We start from the raw sequence: 23370 nt of genomic DNA, 5'->3' as shown, positions 1-23370 counted from the left end.
TATACTTTGAGATTTGAGGACTTAAAAGGAATCCAAGCCACTCTTTTGACTTGTAGCCATCACTCTCAGAATCTATACTTTTTGCAACTAATCTCAGAGCTGTGAGAGAAAGACGAAGTCCACTGGGATCTGTATAACTTCGAGACCAGATGGAACATTCTGACAGTGTGAGGTCAGTACTGGAGGTATGACCGGATGTGACTTCTCTGACTTCTGAGATAGTGGTGATGCCATTAGCTCTAAGACCCCAACAGAGCTGTGGTCGAGTTCTTACTGGAACAAGAAACCTTAGAACTGTCCTTAGACCATTGACAGAGTAGTACAGAGAGCAGCACACCCAGGGCACACAGAATGGGCTCCATATTGTAGTGCACTGATTTCCATAGTTCTGGAGACAGTGAGCCTGGTGTGAGATAAAAAGAACCTATTGAAATGGTTACGTGATCTGACATGAGAGAAAAGTGTCCCAATGAGATTAGACAGTGTAGACAGATTGAGAGAGAGAGAGAGAGAGAGAGAGAGAGAAGTGATAAATCACAGCAGAGACAACAAAAGAAGCAACGTTAAGCCAGCAAAATTTAATACTTCATAAGCTGGAGTTACTTGCATTTGTTCACTCTACAGATGTACCATGAGTAACTTATGTTCCAACCTCTGTGTGGGAGAAATGGTGAGGGAGAGCCTGAGGGGCTAGGGATGTTTCTTCCAGGACAGGACATAAGTGGAATCTGTGCATTATAATATAAACTATAAATTTTGGGGGGAAGTGAAGGATTAAAAATAAGATTCTAGGGGCAAAGGTAAAAACTGAGATTCTCTTTATACACCCATGGCCTGGAGATTTTGTTTTGTTTTCTTTCTAATGGTATTAGTGTGTATAACAGTTATGAGTAGGAAAATGGTTTGTATCATGTATTTGATCATGAGATATAGTCTCTATACTTCCAAAATGGATCTGAGGTGAATGCTACATAGTTATTTCAATTCAGTAAATTTGTAGTCAGTTTCACCATAAGGAGTTTTTGGTTCTTTGGAAAACTATTCAAGAATTGCTTAGGAAGAAATTGTGCACCAGGGGATTCAGCCAATAATTAGATCGCCCTTATGGTGTTTTCTCAAGGACTGTTTTGATAATGGCTTCTTTCTAGGTTGAACTGTTGAACAACTGTTCCCTGAGCAGACTGTTCCTAATTTAATTGTTGCTAAGTGAACAATCAGTTGTCATGAAGGAACTTAAGCTTTAGTTTTTCTTCATGTCTAGCTTTAGTTAGTTTTTCATTCTGTCCATTCTCTATCCAAATTGGACTCACTCCCTGAATATGCTCTATTTTCCCCAGATACATTACTCATATTCTTAACCACACTAATTCCTCAACTTAGAATTCTGAGCCATTCAAAAGTTTACCCTTTCCTTCTATGCTTATGTCCAAGAAGGTATGCTCCTTGAATTTTTTCATAATCCTCTCTGCCAGAAATAATATTTCTACTCGTGGATCCGTATCACTGGGTTTTTAAGTTTTTCTACATTTCTCTCATTTTATAATAATTATTTGGTATGTATTATATATAATTTATTTACATTAGAATATGTTTTTTTAGAGCAGTTTGAGATTTACAGAAAACTGTCTGAAAAAGTCCCATAACCTTTCCCCTCCCCGACATCCTTTATTATTATAATACCTTGCATTAGTGTGATGTATTTGTTATAATTGGCAAACATTATCACTCAGAGCTCATAGTTTACATTAGGACAGATATTGACAAATCATTATCATTCAGATTTCATAGTTTACGTTAGGGTTCACTCTTTGTGCTCTACATTCTAAAAGTTTTGACAAATACATGATGTCATGTATCCACCATTACTGGTATTGTACAGAATAGTTTCACTGCCCTAAAAGTCCCGTGTGCTTCACCTCTTCATGCCTCCCTCCCTTCTAACCACTGATCTTTTTACTGTCTCTCCATAGTTTTGCATTTTCCATAATGGCATATACTTAGAATCATACAGTATGCAGCCTTCTTATTCTGGCTTTTTTCACATAGTGATATGCATTTAAGCTTTCTCTATGCCTTTTCCTAGCTTGATAGCTTGTTTCTTTTTATTACTGAGTAATATTCCATTGCCCAGTTGTACAGCAGTTTGTTTATCCATTTACCTATTGAAGAATATCTTGGTTACTTCTAAGCTTTGGCAATTATGAATAAAGCGCTATAAACGCACGTGCAGGTTTTCATGTAGACATAAGCTCCCAGCTCCTTTGGGTAAATACCAAGGAAAGAGATTGCTTGGTCGTATGTTAAGAGTATGTTTACTTTTGTAAGAGACTGCCAAACCGACTTTGAAAGTGTCTGTAGCATGTGGCATTCCAAGAATGAATGAGAGTTCCAGTTGCTCCACATCCTCATCAGCATTTGGTGGTGTCAATTTTTGGATTTTAGCCATTCTCACAGTTGTGTAAATGGTAACTTACTGTTATTTTAATTTGCAATCTCCTGATGACATATGATGTAGACCATCTTTACATGTGCTTATTTGCCATAGTGTCTTTTTTTGTGAGGTGTCTATTGAGATCTTTTGCCAAATTTTAAATTGAGTTGTTTATTTTCATATTGTTAAGTTTTTAAAATTGAAGTGTAGCTGATTTACAATGTATTATTTTCTGCTGTACAGCAAAGTGATTCAGTTACATACATATATATATGTGTATTCTTTTTCATATTCTTTTCCATTATGGTCTATCACAGAATATTGAATATAGTTTCCTGTGCTATACAGTGGCACATTGTTATTTATCCATTCTGTATATAATAGTTTGGATCTGCTCATCCCAAACTCCCAGTTTATCCCTCCTCCATCCTCCCTCCCCCTTGGCAACCACAAGGCTGTTCTCTATGTCCGTGAGTCTGTTTAGTAGATAAGTTCATTAGTGTCATGTTTTAGGTTCCACACATAAGTGATATCATATGGTATCTGTCTTTCTCTTTCTGACTTGACTTTACTTAGTATGATATTCTCTAGGTCCATCTATGTTGTTGCAAATGGCATTAGGTCATTCTTTTTTGTGGGTGAGTAGTAGTCCGTTGTATATCATATTGTTGAGAGTTAAGAGTTCTTTGTATATTCTGACTACCAGTATTTTATCATATACGTGTTTTACAAAGATTTTCTCCCAGTTGTAGGTTGACTTTTAATTCAGCTAACAGTGTTTTTCACAGAGCAGAAGACTTAATTTTCATGAAGTTGAACTTAACAATTTTCCTTTTATGGATCATGCTTTTGGTGTTGTACCTAAAGAGTCATTGCCAAATCCAAGGTCACCCAGATTTTCTCCTATGTTATCTTCTAGGAGTTTTATAGATTTGTGTGTTATATTTAGGTCTGTGATCCATTTTGAACTCATTTTTGTGGCAGGTTTAAGATCTGTCTAGATTCTTTTTTTTTTTTTTTAACATCTTTACTGGAGTATAATCGCTTTACAATGTTCTGTTAGTTTCTGCTCTGTAACAAAGTGAATCAGCTACATGTATACATATATCCCCATATCTCCTCCCTCTTGCGTCTCCCTCCCACCCTCCCTATCCCACCACTCTAGGTGGTCACAAAGCACCGAGCTGATCTCCCTGTGCTATGTAGCTGCTTCCCACTAGCTATCTATCTTACATTTGGTAGTGTATATATGTCAGTGCTACTGTCTCACTTCGTTCCAGCTTACCCATCCCCCTCCCCATGTCCTTAAGTCCATTCTGTACATCTGCATCTTTATTCCTGTCCCATCCCTAAGTTCATTAGAACCATTTTTAAAAAATATTTTAGACTCCATATATATGTGTTGGCGTACGATATTTGTTTTTATCTTTCTGACTTACTTCACTCTGTACGACAGACTCTAGGTCCATCCAGCTCACTACAAATAATTCAATTTCGTTACTTTTTATGGCCGAGTAATATTCCGTTGTATATATGTGCCGCACCTTCTTTATCCATTCTTCTGTCAACGGACACCTAGGTTGCTTCCATGTCCTGGCTATTGTAAGTAGTGCTGCAGTGAACATTGTGGTACATGACTCTTTGAATTATGGTTTTCTCAGGGTATATGCCCAGTAGTGGGATTGCTGGGTTGTATGATAGTTCTTTTTTAGTTTTTTAAGGAACCTCCATACTGTTCTCCATAGTGGCTGTATCAATTTACATTCCCACTAACAGTGCAAGAGGGTTCCCTTTTCTCCACACCCTCTCCAGCATTTATTGTTTCTAAATTTTTTTGATGATGGCCATTCTGACCGGTAAGTGGTGATACCTCATTGTACTTCTGATTTGCATTTCTCTAATGATTCATGATGTTGAGCGTTCTTTCATGTGTTTGTTGGCAATCTGTATATCTTCTTTGGAGAAATGTCTGTTTAGGTCTTCTGGCCATTTTTGGATTGGGTTGTTTGTCTTTTTATTATTGAGCTGCATGAGCTGCTTATAAATTTCGGAGATTAATCCTTGTAAATTTCGGAGATTAAACTAAAATTGAAGTATCATATGATCCAGCAATTCCAGTTCCAGCTATTTATCCAAAGGACATGAAAGCACTAACTTGGAAAGATATATGCCCCCCCCATATTTATCACAGCATTATTTTCAGTAGTCAAGATGTGGAAGCAACCTAAGTGTATATCAGTGGATGCATGGGTAAAAAAATGTGGTATATACATACAATGGAATATTGTACAGCCGTTAAAGGAATAAATCGGGCTTCCCTGGTGGCGCAGTGGTTGAGAGTCCGCCTGCCGATGCAGAGGACATGGGTTTGTGCCCCGGTCCAGGAGGATCCCACATGCCGCGGAGTGGCTAGGCCCGTGATCTGTGGCCACTGAGCCTGTGCATCCGGAACCTGTGCTCCGCAACGGGAGAGGCCACAACAGTAAGAGGCCCGCGTACCTCAAAAATAAATAAATAAAAATAAATAAATAAATCTTACCATTTATGACAACATGGATGGACCTTGAAGGGATTATGCTAGGTGAGACAAGTGAAAGACAAATACTATATAATTTCACTTTTGTGTGGAATCTGAAAAACAAACAAACAAACTGAACCTATAGTTACAGAGAACAGATTGGTGGTTGCAGAGGCAGGGTGTAGGAGAGGCAAAACGGGTGAAGGTGGTCAAAAGATACAGTCTTCCAGTTATGAAATTAAGAAGGCCTGGGGATATAATATACAGCATGATTACTGTAGTTAATAACACTGTATTGTATATTTGAAAGTTGCTAAGATAGTAGATCTTAAAAGTTCTCATCACAAAAAAAATTGAAAGTATGTCTGTTATGGATGTTAACTTGACTTAATGTAATGATCATTTCACAATATATGGAAATATCAAATCATTCATCTAATATAAAGTTATATGTCAATTATATCTGTTTAAAAATATTTTAAAAAATTAAGTGCTGACTATTAAAAAAAGAAGCATTACCACAAAGAAGTACAGGCCCAGATGGCTTCTCTGGTCAATTCCAGCAAACATTTGAGAAAGCAGTAATACCAATCTTAACCTCTTACAGAATCCTTCTAAACTTATTTTATGATGTCAACATAACCATGGTCCTAAACCATTAGAAAGGCCTTGCTAGAAAAAATGTTATACACTAATATTCGTCAAGGTCATAGATGCAGAAATCCTCTACAAAATACTAGCAAACCAAATTTATGGATATATAAAATCAAGCATATTATAACTAAGCATACTATAACTATAGCATATTATAACTAAGGTAGGATTCAACAGTAGTTAATGTATTCATGAAAGTGATTAATGTCTTTCTCCATATTAAAAGACATAAAGGGAAAGATTACATATTTTAATTGATACATTTAAAACATTTAAAAAATAAATCATTTATTGTAAATTTGTAATGTAGGGAACTCTTTAATTGGATAGATGCTCTCTGTAAAATGGAAAACCAGTGAAATATTGAATTATTTTAGTGTGATGTTAAATAAAGGGGTGAAGGTGGGCACTGTTAGAATTAGAAAGTGAATTTAGGGGCTTCCCTGGTGGCGCAGTGGTTGAGAGTCCGCCTGACGATGCAGGGGACACGGGTTCGTGCCCCGGTCCGGGAAGATCCCACATGCCGCGGAGCGGTTGGGCCCATGAGCCATGGCCGCTGAGCCTGCGTGTCTGGAGCCTGTGCTCCGCAACGGGAGAGGCCACAACAGTGAGAGTCCCGTGTACTGCAAAAACAAACAAACAAACAAAAAAACTAAAAAGTGAATTTAGTAAAGTTAGAACTCAGTATAAATTGTCAGTTACATTTCTATATATTAGCAAAAAGCAAACATAAAATTAAAATTTCTAAGTGAGTCTACTTATATTGGTACAATACAACATCATGTACCTAGGAATAATTGTCATGAAAGATATATAAACCTTTCCATAGAAAATCGAAAAGCATTTTGAAGGAAATTAAAGGTGACCTAAAAAAAAGAGGGATATACAGTGTTGGAAGCCTGAATATTATGAAGATGGCAGCTATCTCCAAATTGATCTGTCGATCAATGCAATCTCAATCAAGATGCCAGCAGGTTTTCTTTTTGTGTGCATGAAAATTTATGTCTATTCTGAACATTATGGGAAATAGAGAGGGTCAATATTAACAAATATAATATTGAAGAAAAGAACAAAGTTGGGGCCTTTGGCTACCAGATATCAAAACTTATTTTGATGGAACAGTGGTTAGGATAGTATGTTATTAGCACAGGCGTAGAAAAATAGGCCAAAATAGAAGAGAGTTCATAAATACCTCCACATGTTAGTAACTTGATTTATGACGGAGGTGGCAACGCAGTACAGTGGAGGCAAGAATTATCTTTTTGTAAATGGTGCAAGGTCAGCTGAACAGCTGAATGAGGGGGAAAATGAATCTGAATTCCCTCCCTAGCACCATATACCCAGAAAACCAATACCAAACAGATTGAGGTCTCAGGTAAGAGTTAAGATAATACATTTTCTCAGAAATAATGTAGGAGGATCTTTTCAGGGCAAAAAGCACCAGCAATGAAGGAAAAGATGGAGAAATTGTACCAAAACTAAGAATGTCTGACATCAGAGTTACCATTAAGAGATGGAAAAGACAGGACACAGACTGGGAGAGAATACTTGAAAAATATAAACAATTCTGGGAAATCAGTACGAACAAAAATAGACAACCTAATAGTAAAAAATGGGTAAAAGACTTGAACAAATACTTCTTAACAGCAGATATATTCAAAATATCCAAAGCATACGGAAAAATGCTTCATCACAGTAGGCTTCAGAGAAATGCAGATGAAAACTGTGATGAGGTATTACTACACACCCACCAGAAGATCTAAAATTTAAAAGACTAGAAGTATTGTCAAGATGTGAAGCAAGTGAAACTCATACCCTCCTGATGAGAGTTAAGTGTGTACCACTGCTTTAGATATATTTTTCTGAATTTGTATTTATTAAAAATGTGGGCCCTCCAAATCATAGTTTTACTTTTAGGAAATTGAAACGACTTCATTATGTTTTGAATCCTGGAACACAGTGTGCAGATTTTTCAAGTTTTCCCCCCTAATCTTAATAATAAACAACATGTGTGGTGGAGAATTACTTTTAGGGTAGAGTAGATTTTGTTTTTCACTGTTCTCTAATTTATTATTTTAAAAACTTAGCAGGGTAATGGATTGTAGGTATGTATTAAATATTTCAGTTACTTTTCTTATGTTATGCCTTGATATTAAAAACGTTATATTTATGTTGGATGTTTTATTGTTGTGTTGTAGTTATCTAGAAATTTATCTATGTGAAAAACCAGACATGCTATTTGAATAACTGAGACTAAATAACATGTTTGATATCATAAGAATCTCTAGGTTCATTTTACATTCTCTTATCTTGATGTTAACACATTGTATTAGGTGGCACTTACCATGAGAAATAGGCTGGTGAATAATTCCAAATTAAATAGAGACTAAAAATCTGAAACAAAAGAGAAAAAAGATGACGTATCTTGTTTTTGGCATACATGGGAGAGCTTAGGAGAGTGGAGATTTCAAGTTAAAGACCCAATTTCAAGATGAAGCTCCATCCTTTATTTCCAAGAACTTTGTTGTTGTTGTTGAGGAAAGTGTGTAACACATTTCTATGTCGTTTGTTTCCTCATGTATAAAATGCAGTCAGTAAGATTACATGTAAAGTGTTCAGCTCAAAGCCTGGCACATAGTAACTTCTTACTATATGGCCTATAGGTTTAATAATAATAACATTCTTTACCTTAAACAGTAAAATAAGCAACTTGGAAGAAGCAACCAAACTCATTTTTATAGGTATGGAATAGTTCATGTTTTGTGCCCTAATTTATAACTTCTATATTAATTAAATATATTTACAATTATTAAAATATACTAATTAAATGTACATATTAAAACATGAATACAAAAATGGAGATGTCATGTCATATGATATAATTTATAATTAATTACTTTTGTATTATGTTCTTAACTTCTGTCCTCTCTGCTTAGTCAAGTTGCTATTTAAATGACTGTTTTATTTTCCTTAATGGAAATTGTGTTTTTATTTGAAAATAAATTTGCTCATTTGTTGGTCTTAAAATATTTAATGCTGTTTCCTACAGATGGTAAAATATTTATCTTCTCTAAATTAATGGAATCAGTATGTTTTTTAAAAATCCCACATACTTGGATAAAAAATTATTGGAATAAGTACTCATTTGTCTTATGCTTTATGGATTTGGTAACTGTTTAAACTGTAAAATTGGTCAAGTTCATTGTGAGCTTTATATTTCCTTTCCTTGATTAGCTTCATATAAATCATTCTCTTCTTCACTGTTTGTAGGCATTTAATTAAATAATTCTTGATAACATTCATAAGAGATGTGTCATGAAATTGCTCTGCATCGCTTATGCATAATTACAGCTTTATTGTACTTTATCAGTCTTTTAACTCTGTGGACCATTTGTCTTGTCTTCTGTGTTTAGCTGAAAATTCACTCCCAGCACATGCTGTTGCTAAGCCTTTCTTTGGGTATTTGGATACTGAATCTGTTATATTATTGCTAATTCTTGCTGCTTAAAAAAGTTTCACTTTTGTAATATAGATCATTGAAGAGCTTCTGTTACTAATACTAGGAACTATGACTCTTGATTACAATTTCTCTTTCTTCCAGGAAAATCCCACAACACTTTATCTTTGCACTGATGCAAGTATGTGTGTGTGTGTACGTGTGTGTGTGGGTATATTTAACATTTTGATGTGAAAATAATGATGGGATAATAGAATGTCTTTGTTAATCATTGAAAAAGCATGGCATATCCTGATTTCCTGATAAACATGAAAGGGAAATCATTTCACATTTCCTTAAGTTATTTTTCATGGAAGAGAATAAATATAAGAATTTGTCCTTTTAAAGGTAGAAAAGTGAATGATAGTTATATTATACTGGACATGACTAAATTGTTTCCCTGTGCCCCAGGATCTAAAGAAATAGATTCATCACTTTAATAGGTTCATGCTTAAAATGAGGACTTGAGCTTTGGGTAACAGCTAAATATCTTGAAAACTTACAGTGAAAACCAGGGCTTTCCATTCATTAAAGTATTCTTTCTTAAATAACAATGTGTTTGTAAATTCAGAGGTTGGGGGTAGGCTTAGGAGAGATTTTTCTGAAGACTAAATAAATTGTTGACGAAGACAAAATGCTCTGTTGTAAGTAATCTGTTGAATCTATTGAATCTCACTGGGCCTTCAGAACAATCCCACCTGTGTATTTAGGTTGATATTTTTATATCACTTCATAGCATTTAAAAAGTAATCACAATGTATATGCATCTTACGCACATTTCCTTCTTGAAGCTTGTTAATAAGGAGTGGAGATTCTTAGTTATGGCGAAGTAGCATGAGCTTTGGACCTGATTAATGAATTTTCTAAAGAAAAAAGAATTGCAAGTAAACGTAAATGCATGAAGAGTCTGAAGCAGACCTCAAGTTTCACTGATCCCCAATCATATGTGCTAAAGAAGGGAGGTTGATTATGGAAACTTACCTTTGAGAGAGAGTATATCCCTCAGTGTTGAGATTTTTAAATTCTGATTGATTTGCTAGGAATCTTAGGGCCTTGTAGAGGCAGTCGTTGACATATGGCTTTTTATTCGGTTTTACGCTTTGGATATAATTATATTCACTTAATTTTTAAAGAGTCGTATGAGACTAACATGCATTCATTAATAACTACATTTTAAACAATACTTGGATTCTGATGCAGTTTCAGAATTATTTGACAAAGCATGCCTTTTGTTATACTGTGAACATTTATATAATGCTAGAAAGATTGGGCTAAGAGAAATTTTACTTCTATTTCATCAGAGATTTATTCTTAGATGCTGTATTTCTAAACTGATCTTTTTTGTTAAATACATTTTTATAGTTAGAGGAGAATAGTGGTTCCTAAATCAAAGGCCTGTAGGTTTGAGAATTAGGTAAACGTTCACGTTTGCTTTTGAATATACTAGATTATTGTTATTTCATGTACCTGGTACATATTCAGCCTAATGCCTTTTGAAGTTCTGATTACTAAATTAATTGAAAACGTTTGTTTGTTTGAGGAGATTAAATGTTATTAATTAAAAGTTTGGATACCGTTTCGGATCCTTCAGAATTGGAAGTAGGTTTTGGTGCAGGGACCACATTTCAGTTTATTTAAATGACAGTAATTAAAACCTTGCTAGCTACTTATTTGTGTGCCTGTTACTGTTTTGACTTTTTCTTTCCACAGAAAGTTGATGTGAAAAGATGGGTATGTGTTTCCACATATTTACAAAGAGATCGTGATATAAATGGGTGCATGTTTGCTGTTGCCTCTAATCTTTTTGTTTTGCTTCCTAGTGTGGCTGGTACTATGAGTATTCAAAATAACTGCTCTGTTGTAGTCAACACGTATTTTACCAGTCTCCAGTTAGAACCTTTAGAAGTTTCTAGTTTTCTTCTTCTGAAATGGAATCTATTAAAATATTCTCTATCCCTGGAACATTATAGTCTCTGTGTAATCGGCTTTATCGTTATGATAGGCTTCTGGTCCATGAGAAGGCTTTTATTATTAATATTGTGTATCTTTTACCGAAAAATCTCGACTGTTTAATCTTAGAATCCTACTGCTTAGCTCTCGTATTTTCCCATGTGCTATAGAAAAAGGCTTTATACATATTCATACAATCTTAAAAAGTGAAGGTGAATGAGAAAATATCACGAAGAAAGTTAACCGCTGCAGGATTCTGGAGGCTAATTTGGAGACCAACAGTGTGACAAAGTGATATGGCCAAAGTATGTTACTATTCTTGGTCTCAGTTTCTTCAACTATTGGGGGGGGGGGAGGGAGGGAGGGAGGGAGGGGGACAGAGGGAAAGGCAAAGATCCTTCCAATTCTGAACTCCTTTTAATGCTGAATGGAAATTAGAGTTTCACCAACATTGGTATTCCTGATCCACTTTGTGTGCAAAACAGTGAGGCCCTTCATGTTGTGTTGTTTTGTTCGTATTTGCCCTGTGACTTACTACGGTGAATCAGCTAATACTGGCTTACATGATGACTTCATTTTACTTTCATTATATTCTCTCATTCTGGGATGCAGTTACCCTGAGGCAACATCTTGAGACTTTTGCTGTCTTTTCAGTAGCCTTTCACTTGTGTTTCCCAAACAACTGCCCTGTTTCCTAAACTTCTTTCAGCCCTTTATACTTAAAGAAAGTTTTATTAAATTTACCATTTCCATTATGATGACACCCATGTATGGATTTTTTTTTTTTTTTAAAGAAGATGTTGGGGGTAGGAGTTTATTAATTAATTTATTTTTGCTGTGTTGGGTCTTCGTTTCTGTGCAAGGGCTTTCTCTAGTTGTGGCAAGCAGGGACCGCTCTTCATCGTGGCGCGCGGGCCTGTCACTGTCACGGCCTCTCTTGTTGCGGAGCACAGGCTCCGGACGCGCAGGCTTAGTAGTTGTGGCTCACGGGCCTAGTTGCTCCATGGCATGTGGGATCCTCCCGGACCGGGGCCCAAACCCGTGTCCCCTGCATTGGCAGGGGGACTCTCAACCACTGCGGCACCAGGGAAGCCCCCCATGTATGGATTTTTGAGAACTACTACTTCTATGTTATAACTCTGGAAATAATTTTAATTCATCATCTGTTTCTTCATAACTAAGCTATTAATTTTGTTCAGCTCTTTCTTTTTGAAATTTCCTCTCTTCTCTGCCTCTAGTTAAAATTCTGATCCGAATTCTTGTCTTGGGGATGGAAACCTGTTTATAAGAACATGTGTTTCACCTTTTTGTGCTCCTTCCCCAAGATTAGCCATCCTCAAAGAAGTCCCTGCCTCATCTTTTTATCCCTTCACTTCCGTTCCAGTATCCCTGTGCTGTATCCAAATCAGTAGTTCTTGAGCCAGTCACTCAAGCCGCTTAAATTCCTTTGGAAATAGAATATTTAAATGAATGAACCCCCTTTCTCCCGCTGTCTAGAAGTATCCCCATTCTTTCCTCTGCATTTGGTTGCTTTTTTGAAGTGCCTTGCTATGTGGATTTTCTCCCTCTCATTTTCATAGGGATTTCTCATCTCAAAATTTATTCTTAGTAGGTTTATTTGCAAACCTTTACCTTAGAGATTGCTTTCTAGTTCTGAGAAAGTATTGGCAGTAACATTGAGCTGACAGTCATGCCGTTTAGCTCTGTGACTCACTTCATAACCTATGTCAGCTATTTGTGGGCATTCGTCTCGTCTCCTTGTTTATAGGATTAGAATCTGGGCTAGCCCTTTCTGGTTCTAAAATATTACTGTTATGTTAATGATAAGACGTATCAATGCTGAAATATACCTTCATTGAGATATCATATAATGAAAATATCCAGCTGGATTTGCTCTGGGTAACTGATAATCACTATATGTATAGGTCTCAGTAAATTTTAGATTTGAGCTGTTTCTTTCTTTGAAGACCCATATACGTCAAATCTTACGCGCTTGCCATAGGGAGCTTGAACGTCTACTGTCACAGGTAGAATTTGTTACCTTTTTCTGTTACTTGAAGGGTAACAGAAAACAGTTGAATCCCCTGCCTACCTACCTGCTCTGGGGGCTCATTCTCCTGTGTGCCCTGGGTTAAGTTAGGACGGGTTCTATGTTTTCTCATAGACAATGAGACACCCCCCCAGCCATTTCAAGTCACATAAGTCTCATTTCAGTAATTAAAATGCCCAGTCCTGTGTAGTGGAACACTCTTGATGTTAATTCTAGTTACAGCTCAGGCCTCTCCCAGCAGGAGCCTGGAGGGGGTGGGGGGGAGTAGGGAGGAATCTGCATCTCACTTCCCTCTGCCAGTTCCCACACACGCCTGCGCATTGCCTGCGGCTTCTGACCCTCTCAGGGTGTCCTGGCAAGGAGAAGAGGAAAGTTGGCAGGCAGGTCTTCTTTGATGAGCCTGTCATTCATGGGGCTGGTCAGGTGTTTTCAGCTGACTTTCTCTCTGGGTAGTTGGGCGGTGACCAGTGGAGATGCTGTCACCGGAAACCTCTGAGCTGGGGTTCTCTTGCTGCCTCCATGTGCCCCATCCTCTAGCTGATCAGTGGTGATGACCTCCTCATCCCTGGTCTCTTGGTGGCATTGAAGACAGTTCCAGGCTGGCTCCGTCTAGTGTGGCCCCCATTTGCTCTTGGCAGTGCGGTCACTGGCCAGTTGTAACGTGACTCTGCTGGGACACAGGTATCCCTGAAGCCACCCTCTCTAGGCTTGAGTTGAGGGCAAGCTCTGGGGAAACAGGACTCCAAGCCAACCAACACCTCTCTCTAAGAAACCATCTCTTTGCTCTCCAGCCTCTCCAGATAGACTGGAGCTGGGGGCCAGCTTAGGGCAGCAGTTGGATTTTCAGCCACCTGCTTTGGTGTCCCTGTTTGGGTGGTATCCCAGTGTGGTTTGGAATATGAGAGTATTTGCCACTACTTTGTTCTGAAACAGGTGTCCTATTTTAAGACCCCGTTATATTTGCTTGTCTACAGAACATAGGTGACAACCCCAGATTGAGACTTTTAGAAGCCTTATAAAACTTAAATATATTGAAAATTAGACTTGCTTCTTTATAAATTTTCTCATAGCATCATTCTGGAAACTTCATCACACGTCAGTCAACCTCTCTCTCTCTCCCCCCTCCTCCTCCCTTCCTTCCACCCTCTAGCTGTTTTCCCGCGTCTCTTTGAGCACCTTTGGGCATTTGTGTTTAATCAAGAGCTCATTGAGTAATCAGATGCTGCTCTTCATACTTCAAGAGGGAATAACATTTGTGAGTTCTGCATTAAAACGTGATGAATTGTTATTTCCATCTACTCCACCCTCAGCCCTCTAGCCCCCTAACCTCTAGCATTGGTTTCTAACATGGAGGCCTGGGATCGCAGTCATGGATGGAGCTGGGGACAATAAAGGGATGGAAAACATTGTCATATTGTTGTATGTGAAGCATTGTCTGTAGACCAAATGATGTCTCATACATATTAAAAAATATGTTGATGCTGTTGGAATTATTAAAATACAAAATCCTTTCAAATGTTTCTGAGAGTAGTTTTAATAATGCATTTTTTCGTGCAGCTACTATGATGTGAGGGTCTATGAAGTGCTCTCATGTTATCAAGATTCAATCATGTTTGAAATGGTTTTGAAAAAAATATACGGAATCTTCTATATCCTGATAAAGACAATTTTTTCTAGGTAGGTGGTGCTCTGAGTGTAGGGCAGGCTTTATAGGTCCTCAGGTCATTATGATCCACATACTCTCCGTAGAGATCAGTTTGTTGGGTTTTGATTGAGAGAAAGGTGGGAAAGGAAGAAGCCCTCGGGCTTCCCTGGTGGCGCAGTGGTTGAGAGTCCGCCTGTCGATGCAGGGGACACGGGTTCGTGCCCCGGTCCGGGAAGATCCCACGTGCCGCGGAGTGGCTGGGCCCGTGAGCCATGGCCGCTGAGCCTGCGCGTCCGGAGCCTGTGCTCCGCAATGGCAGAGGCCACAGCAGTGAGAGGCCCACATACTGCCAAAAAAAAAAAAAAAAAAAAGCCCTCAATAGCTTTTCTACTTCATATTTTAGACATTCATGCAGCTCAGTGATTTATAAATGTGTCACAGAGATAAAAGATGAGAATTTATAGTAGCTTATCAGAATTATTTTCCTTTATTCTTCTAAAGAAGAACTGGATAATTATATATACATATATATGTCAGACCCTTACACATGAGAGAAAAGACAGTCCATTTAGACACTGTCTATAAAGAGTTGTTGATAGGTTGAAACAGACAGCAGTTGCTCCCAATCTGCCCCCAAATTATACTGAATTCTGATTAAAAAATACCAGCATACACATATCACTAGCTGCCAGTGATGGTCATTAATATCAGTATTGCAAGAGCTTTGCCACGGGCTGTATCATAATATGTATAATTGCTTTTTCATGGGCTAAAAGCAGAACCCTCTTTTAGACGCTTTCTGGGCCCACCATCAACATGTCTGTCGATCGGTGCAGTCTTGAGGATTTTCAGTGGGGAAGTCTTAGAAAGTTAAGCATTTACATAGGATATCTTCATCATAAGAGAAATTGTTGAGATTTTTCACAAAGATACACCCACATATGCTATTAGATAGTATATATTGATATATGTTTGGAACTTGGAATTGTTAATCTTAAATTTCTTTTGCCCTTTAAAATTCTGGGGGAGCATGGTTAATTATAAAAAAGCCACCAACAAACCCAAGTCTTTAGTGGTGAAATATTTTTTCCTTTTCTCAACATAATGAAATTTACCACATGTATCCTCATTCACAGAGGAGAGAAGACCAGCTGGAGGATTATGGAGAATCCTAGCATCTTGATACAAGGAGAAAAAAGATGACAGAAGAGGCTTAAGTCTGATGGATATTTGGTGTGCAGAGTAGGACATTTCGCTGCCTCAGTGGAAACTTCATGTTAGGACTCCAGAGGCAAAATTTTGCCCTAGTCTCTCAGATTGTCCTATTTGATAAATTTTTTTTTTTTTTTTTTGCGGTACGCGGACCTCTCACTGTTGTGGCCTCTCCCATTGCGGAGCACAGGCTCCGGACGCGCAGGCTCAGCGGCCATGGCCCACGGGTGCAACCGCTCCGCGGCATGTGGGATCTTCCCGGACCGGGGCACGAACCCGTGTCCCCTGCATCGGCAGGCGGACTCCCAACCACTGCGCCACCACGGAAGCCCGATAATTCTTTTTTAGTAGCCCCAAAATGTTTATTTTGTTGCTTTGTTACTATTTCCTCATCTATATAATTTTTAAGAAGACATTTTAGCAAAGGTTCTTTTAAAACTTCTAAGAAAGGCCCGTTTATAGAGGAATTAATTTTTGTAATCAGTTGTCATTTCACAAACCTGAAATAACAGTGAAAAAAAATCCAAGTTTGAACTGAAAGGCAAAATTATGGTAGAGGAAGTTTGTACATCACCTCAATTTCTGTTTCTTTCTTTGTACCAGTAACAGATGGAATATAATTATGCAGTCTCTTGATGTCTGATGTTTGATTACAATTTTCAGACTAAAGTATTGCTATTTGATTTGTTTTTCTACTCATAATTATTTGCATATGCTAAGAAAATCCCTTAGGGTTTTCAGATCTACTAGATCAAGTGACATATAGAGCAAAGACTTCTGCTTCTTTTTATCATCCATCAGACTCCCAGGGCCATCTTTGTTTGAGTTAGAACATAAGGATTGCTGTTTCTCTTCCTGGTTTTCATGTTAGTCTAGCATAATGGGGGGGGGGTGCTTATGTCCCCAGCTCTTGGTCACATTTGAAGCTTCATCTGAGTTGTCCATTCTGAAGTAATTAAACTAAACTTGGGACACTGAATTACTGCCACTCGTAGTTTTGCCCTAAAGAACTAAAATTTCCCACTTTGTGTTTCTGTGTCAATTGATTTTCATCCCCAAATTTCTTCTAGGACAGAAAGCACCATGCCTGGACTCTGTCTTTATAATTATCCATCTCTGTATCTTGTCTAATGAAATTTTAGCTCTTAAATAATTGATTTCCGGGCTTCCCTCGTGGCGCAGTGGTTGAGAGTCCGCCTGCCGATGTAGACGACGCGGGTTCGTGCCCCGGTCCGGGAAGATCCCACATGCCGCGGAGCGGCTGGGCCCGTGAGCCATGGCCGCTGAGCCTGCGCGTCCGGAGCCTGTGCTCCGCAACGGGAGAGGCCACAACAGTGAGAGGCCCGCGTACCGCAAAATAAATAAATAAAATAAATAATTGATTTCCTTATTAAACTTACTGTAAGCATAAAAATGATAATGCTTTACACCTAAATTGAGGCTGTTTCAATATTTATCTTCATGCATGAGTTTCTTTTCTCTTTCTATCACATCATCAACTTGTAAAGGATTTTAATTTTCATTCTTTTTCTGTTGCTCTTTACCATACTTAAGCAGTGTTTACATTGAGATTAAAATAATATATTTTTCCTTTATATATTAATGTATTTTGACTTCTTCTTTGCCCTTGAATGATCCCTTTTGAATATCTTCTAATGTAATAAGTCAAATAGATGGACCAATAGATGATTTGCACAAAAAGTTCATGTCAGTACTGCCACAGATAATCTTTCATGTTCCTGATTGTCTTGAAAATAATGCGTGTCTGATCCATCTGCTCTTCTTTCTCGTTCTGTAGATGGCCGTCTTAGTCTTTGCTAATTTACAGCATTCATTTTATTTTATCCTGTGTCCAGATCACTCTTCTCTGTGACTTGCGCATCCTGTGTTCACACACAACTAAAAATTACGAAGAGCAGACCTCAGTACCTAGATGACTCTCTTTTCTATTTTCTACAATTCTAAAGTAGGTCCACCTGGGTAGCTGACAAAGTCAGACTGAAGACATTTCTGAACGAAAAATCTCTAAAAGAGTTAAAAACCCAAAAATCTCATGAAGAAAGTGTCTATTATAAACCATTTTCTGTAGCAAAATTTTGGATTTTTGTTTTTCTTTGAATTAAGGCTTAAATGATTTTCCCTAATTCCTCAGTGATATCTGCATCACTGGTGATCACAGGTAGGCATGCGATTAGTCAGTATCAACATGGAGTAAATAAAGTTCCTTGATATCATTTACCACGGATATTAGCTACAAAACTGTAACTACACAGCCTATATTTTCTAAGCTGAGAACGAAATGGTTCTTGACAATTTTTCCTTAACATTATAATATTGAAAATGAAAAAAATCAGTCATAATAGAATTGCCATTTAGTAATATACATATATGACTATGTATGTATGTTTCAGGGAAACAAGTGTGGTATTTAACATCTATGTTAGAAAACTTTCCCTTGCTGTTTTCTTTAAGACTAATGTGGATGTGTGTATTTTTTCCTCTGTAGGACTTACATGCATCTGACAGCTAAACGTAGCCCTAAGTTTGGAAACATACTATCATTTTTCCTTCTTTGCTCTTTTTCATCTGTTTACCTCTCCCAGGAGTAAGAAGTCAAAGAAACTTTGTGGGTCTAAAGAAAAAGGAAGGAATATATCGATATGTACATATTATGTTTTGTAGAAGAAAAAAAGAGCTGTTATAATGTAAATCATGAGAAGTGGCCGAGTCAAGAGAAAAAGAGAAAAGTTCTGTGGTTTTTCTTTGAAATTCACATATCACAATATGTAGTATCTAAAGAATTGCTTTTTGTCATTTTTGCATGAAATATGGGCAGCTCATCACAGCATATTAATTGATGGTCTACCGTACCTGTTTCTAATCCACTATTTTTACTTAAGTTAGTTGGGTTGCTGTTTATATTACTGCATTTTTATGCAACAGATGAGATGAAAAATGTTTTAAAGCATTGTCAGAATATAATTTTAGGATTATACTGTTTTTTGGGTGCTTAAATATGCTGTAAATTAAATCACGCATTAAAGTCAAGTAGCATGTTTTCACAGAAAAGAAAGAATTAATGTAGAAGCATTCTAAAAAGAGTTTGGCTTGCCACACCTTTTCTCTAGCATGTAGTTGATATTAAGTTTTGTTGTGACAACACAGTGAATGTTTTTTTGTTTATTGTTCATGTAACTCCATTTAGAACAGTGGAGTCTAAAAATAAGATATTTTAAAATGTCTTTGAAATAATGTATATTTAATATTTTCTCTTTTCCTTATGCCCCTACAGAAATTCATGATGAAGGTAAGGCATTGGATCATCTGCGGTATATGTAATACTTTGTATGTTTTGTGTTTGGTTACTCATATTTAATTTTTGAATTCATGGCACTTTTCTTCACATTTTAAAGTTTTCAAAAATTAAATCAAAACTTTTAAACTTCAGTAAATACATCCCATGTTTACATTTATTGACATTTGACATCTTTGGGTCATATTGTGACATACTAAGTCTTACTTAGCCAACGTTAGGAATTTCTCCCATTGACACAGATTTTTTTTCTGTCGTTCTCCATCTAGAATTTTCACTGTGGGAATTATATTGGCTGTTTTGTGTTTATGCACTGTTGCATGAATACAATAGCAAATTCATACACTGGAAAATTAGAAGAGGCTAAATTAGAAGGGGCACCAAGAAGCTCCTAGTGAACTACTTACTCCAGGAGATGTGAAAATAATTTGACTTCTTTTTATTCCTCAATCAAATTAGAAAAAAAGGTTTTAAGAGAGACAGACTAAAAGAGAAGAGTAAAATCCATGGTCATGTCATTGAAGGACACGTGTAGGGAAAAGAGAGGAACAGCAGAATGTCATTATTTGAGAGAAAAAGTAGAAATATGTTGTTTCATTTTTATATACCTGCTACATTTCTCATGTAACATTCATGAAATTTAATTTTTATCCTACAAGCTGAGGAAAATTGTGTAGAGAAATTGATTGTGTTCAGGTAATGAAGGCTTAATATATTCAAAAATTTCAGAAGATATAAACTCTGAAAAGTGTGAAATCAAAATTCTGGATGTAGATTTAAAAGGTTGCTTAGAAGAAAAGGAAGCAAAGGATTCATTTTCTGTGGAGTTACATTCATATTTGACAGAACTCTGAACCAGGAGCGTTGTGTTGACACATGGACCTATTCGTTAACATTAAGAATTTGACAGTTTGGATAGGGTGACAGAGCAGAACACTTACTTGAAGTCCCTATCAACAAGGACCCACAACATTTGCCGAAATTTCAAATAATTCCAGCCATTATTTTCCAGTGGAAACTATTGTTATTACCTTGGGAAGCGAGGACATGAACTGCTCAATGAGGCAGATCACGAAACAAGGGATCTGGTTGGGAAAATGTTATCAACCGCAGAAAACAAGAATATGTTCCCTCTTTGCAAATATTAATAAATAATGAAGGGGACTTCCCTGGCGGTCCAGTGGTTAAGACTCTGCCGGGGGCACAGGGGGCACACGTTCGATCCCTGGTAGGGGAACTAAGATACTGCATGCCGCGCGACAAGGCTAAATAAATGAATAATGAAATTGGGTTTGATTTTTTAAAAATTAGCAGTTTTGCTTGCTAAATCTGCATTTACTGTACTCATTTCATCATCTCACTCCTATTCAAATCCTTTGTCTATGCCATTTCTGTGATTCCTTGGAGAACAGTAAATGGCTTAGTTCCTGAAGCATGTACCTCAAGCTCTTTCATGAGAGCTGATTCATATAAAAATCAATGCAAATAGAAAAATGATGTCCATTTGGCTGAAACCAGGTGGTGTACCTGATGTAATTTAATTAAGCTCTGACTTCTTTTAACTGCAAGGCCAGAAACCCAATGACTTATTTTCATACCTGCATTGGATCATCTGGAAAGGTTAGAATTTGACTAAGCGAGGGCCTATGCATTAAACTATAGTAATTTAAACCAATTACAAGGAAAAGCATGCTAAATTTTATGCAGCTTTTTCACTTTTCAGTCGTGACTTGCTTTGGTTTTCCGACCTGGACACACATCGTTAGAACCTCCTAGAACCAGCCAGATGCTTCCTTGTCGCAGGTGCTCATTTCTGCTGGTGGCACTGAGCAGTGATCAGTTAGTCCTGTCCTAGTCCTGGTCTGTTCCCTCTGGAGACCTTTGGTTAAGACACCCTCCCTCAAAAGTTAGCCATCTAATGCCAAGTGGCTGTCTCGACAGTGGTCAGCTGGTTTGTCAAACATATTTATTTTGCACTGAAGCCAGATTTCTCATTAATTATTATAATCATCCTTTGAACCTGTTATATGATTCACTACTGAAGATGGCAGGGCTGTTTGCATGGCTCCTGCTGCCGGGGACCCCAGGTGGACCAGATGCCAGGCCAGCAGTTCTGTGCTCCTCCTCTGTCTAGTGCTGTTCACATTTGCGTTGGAAAGTCACGTTCAGATGATGTGAAGGCTTACGCACAGAGATTTTTTTTTTTGTTTTTCTCCCTGAAACAACTCATTACCCGAGTATCACTCTTTGTATTTGAAGGTAAACTTAAAAGCTTCCCTGCTTAAATATCTGAGCACTATGAAAGAAGTTCTCCAAGGCAAATTCCTTTTCGTTGTTGTCTATCGTTTTAAACGTTGGTTGTGTAGCTTAGTATTACCTAAGCAGTAAACTCTTTTTAAGATTTCATCGTTTTTCTTCTGAAATGGCGTGTTATAATGATCAAGGGCTATAGAAAAGTTCTCCTGTAGAGTCTGATTTATTATTTATTTATTTTTTTTTTTTTGCGGTACGCGGGCCTCTCACTGTTGTGGCCTCTCCCGTTGCGGAGCAGAGGCTCCGGACGCGCAGGCTCAGCGGCCATGGCTCACGGGCCCAGCCGCTCCGCGGCATGTGGGATCTTCCCGGACCGGGGCATAAACCCGTGTCCCTTGCATCGGCAGGCGGACTCTCAACCACTGAGCCACCAGGGAAGCTCTGATTTATTTAAAAAAAAAAAAAAAAAAAACTCTCGAATAATAAGGGCCTGGAATTATGAGAAATGTCCTACATTGATTAGCATAGCATTTTTGTACAGAAAAAATGATTAGTAAAACAGAAAACCTTATAATATTTAGGTGTTATATAGTTAATAAATTAAATGGTTTTAAATAGCAATGACACTAAAGACGCATTAAGCAAATATGTGGTACGAACATACTTTATTAAACACAGAGGAGGAAAAACACCCCAAACAACAGAAACACATAGCTAGTAATGTTTATGCATGTTTAAACCTCTTGAGTTGATCTCAGTCATTACTATTCTGGTTTTATGTACTATGCTTTTCTGCTGTTGTATTTTAAGCTTGTAACAGTGGTACCTCAAAGGTAGCTACAATGATCCAATTTTCCCCTCCCCACAGAGGAGGAGAACAGATTAATAAATGATACCTTATGACTGCATCTTATTCTGAATAAATGTAAATGTAGAAGTATTTCCATCAGAGCTTCTGCTTACAATATGGGTACCCTGATTGCACATTTTGGGCCAAGATGCTGCAAAGCTCAAGGCATAGGAATACCTAATAATACCAAATTGGTATTAAAATAATCTGTGGAAAAATTGAAGTGTGGTTTGTTTAGAATACATACAGCTTTGTTGCTTAGATTTTGTTTGAACGTACTCTGAACTTTTTTTATCCACTTACAGTTCACCAGTTCAACTTTTTTACACTATCGTTTAATATTAGCCCTGTCAGTCATCTCAGGGGTCCTGGGACCAAACCTACGCACAGAACTGAAAAAACTTTTTTAACTGATATTTTCAGAAAGTTCAATTTTACCCTTTATTAAATGATTCTTGGCTCTCTGACACCAGAAATATTTAGAGGGAGGAGTTTGGAAATGGTAGTTGTTACCTTGGGTTGGTGGTGTTTTTCCCTGAAAGAACAACAGCCCCTTAGCGTAAACCCCCTTCACCTATGGGAGGCTACAGCAGTCTAGCAGAAGCCAACTTCAGGATCTGCAGAGGGGCCATAGCGGGCTGTTCACAGCTCACCAACCATACCACAGGCCCAGCCAATCACAGGGGAGAGCTGGGGTGTGAGGGACAGACCGTTGCATTTTCAGAAACGGGTAGGGCCCAAGTCACACTCGGAAATGTATGTCAAGGACGTGTAAGTTCCAGGTAATACTTTTACTAAAAAGACCTGATAGTCCGACATGTAGTTGGAGGTGGTAAGAAATGCAGAGAGAATTAGTTCTTAAACTTCTGTTTTCTTTGCTGTTCGTGTGCAAGTCTTTGGTAGGGAAACGCATGGGTTCAGTTTATAGTTGTTGAATGAATGAATAATTAGAGAAAACTCTCATTTTGAAGGCAGAGGAAAACAAGCTGTGAGCCTAT

The 23370-nt window shown here is 37.6% G+C and overlaps 1 protein-coding gene across 1 annotated transcript in view; it reads left to right on the top strand.

The window, feature by feature from the left end:
- The window catches only part of RYR2 (ryanodine receptor 2), a 721218-nt gene that overhangs the window by 269343 nt on the left and 428505 nt on the right, over positions 1-23370 (top strand). The window contains exons 4-5 of the mRNA XM_060286446.1: positions 10814-10830; positions 19249-19263. Coding sequence (XP_060142429.1) covers positions 10814-10830; positions 19249-19263 — 32 coding nt within the window. The remainder of the gene's footprint in view (positions 1-10813; positions 10831-19248; positions 19264-23370) is intronic.

This window comes from Globicephala melas, chromosome 16 (assembly GCF_963455315.2).
Source record: "Globicephala melas chromosome 16, mGloMel1.2, whole genome shotgun sequence".
Classification (NCBI taxonomy): Eukaryota; Metazoa; Chordata; class Mammalia; order Artiodactyla; family Delphinidae; genus Globicephala; species Globicephala melas.
The sequence above is the reverse complement of the archived record's forward strand: the minus strand, read 5'-3'. Positions and strand labels throughout refer to the sequence as shown.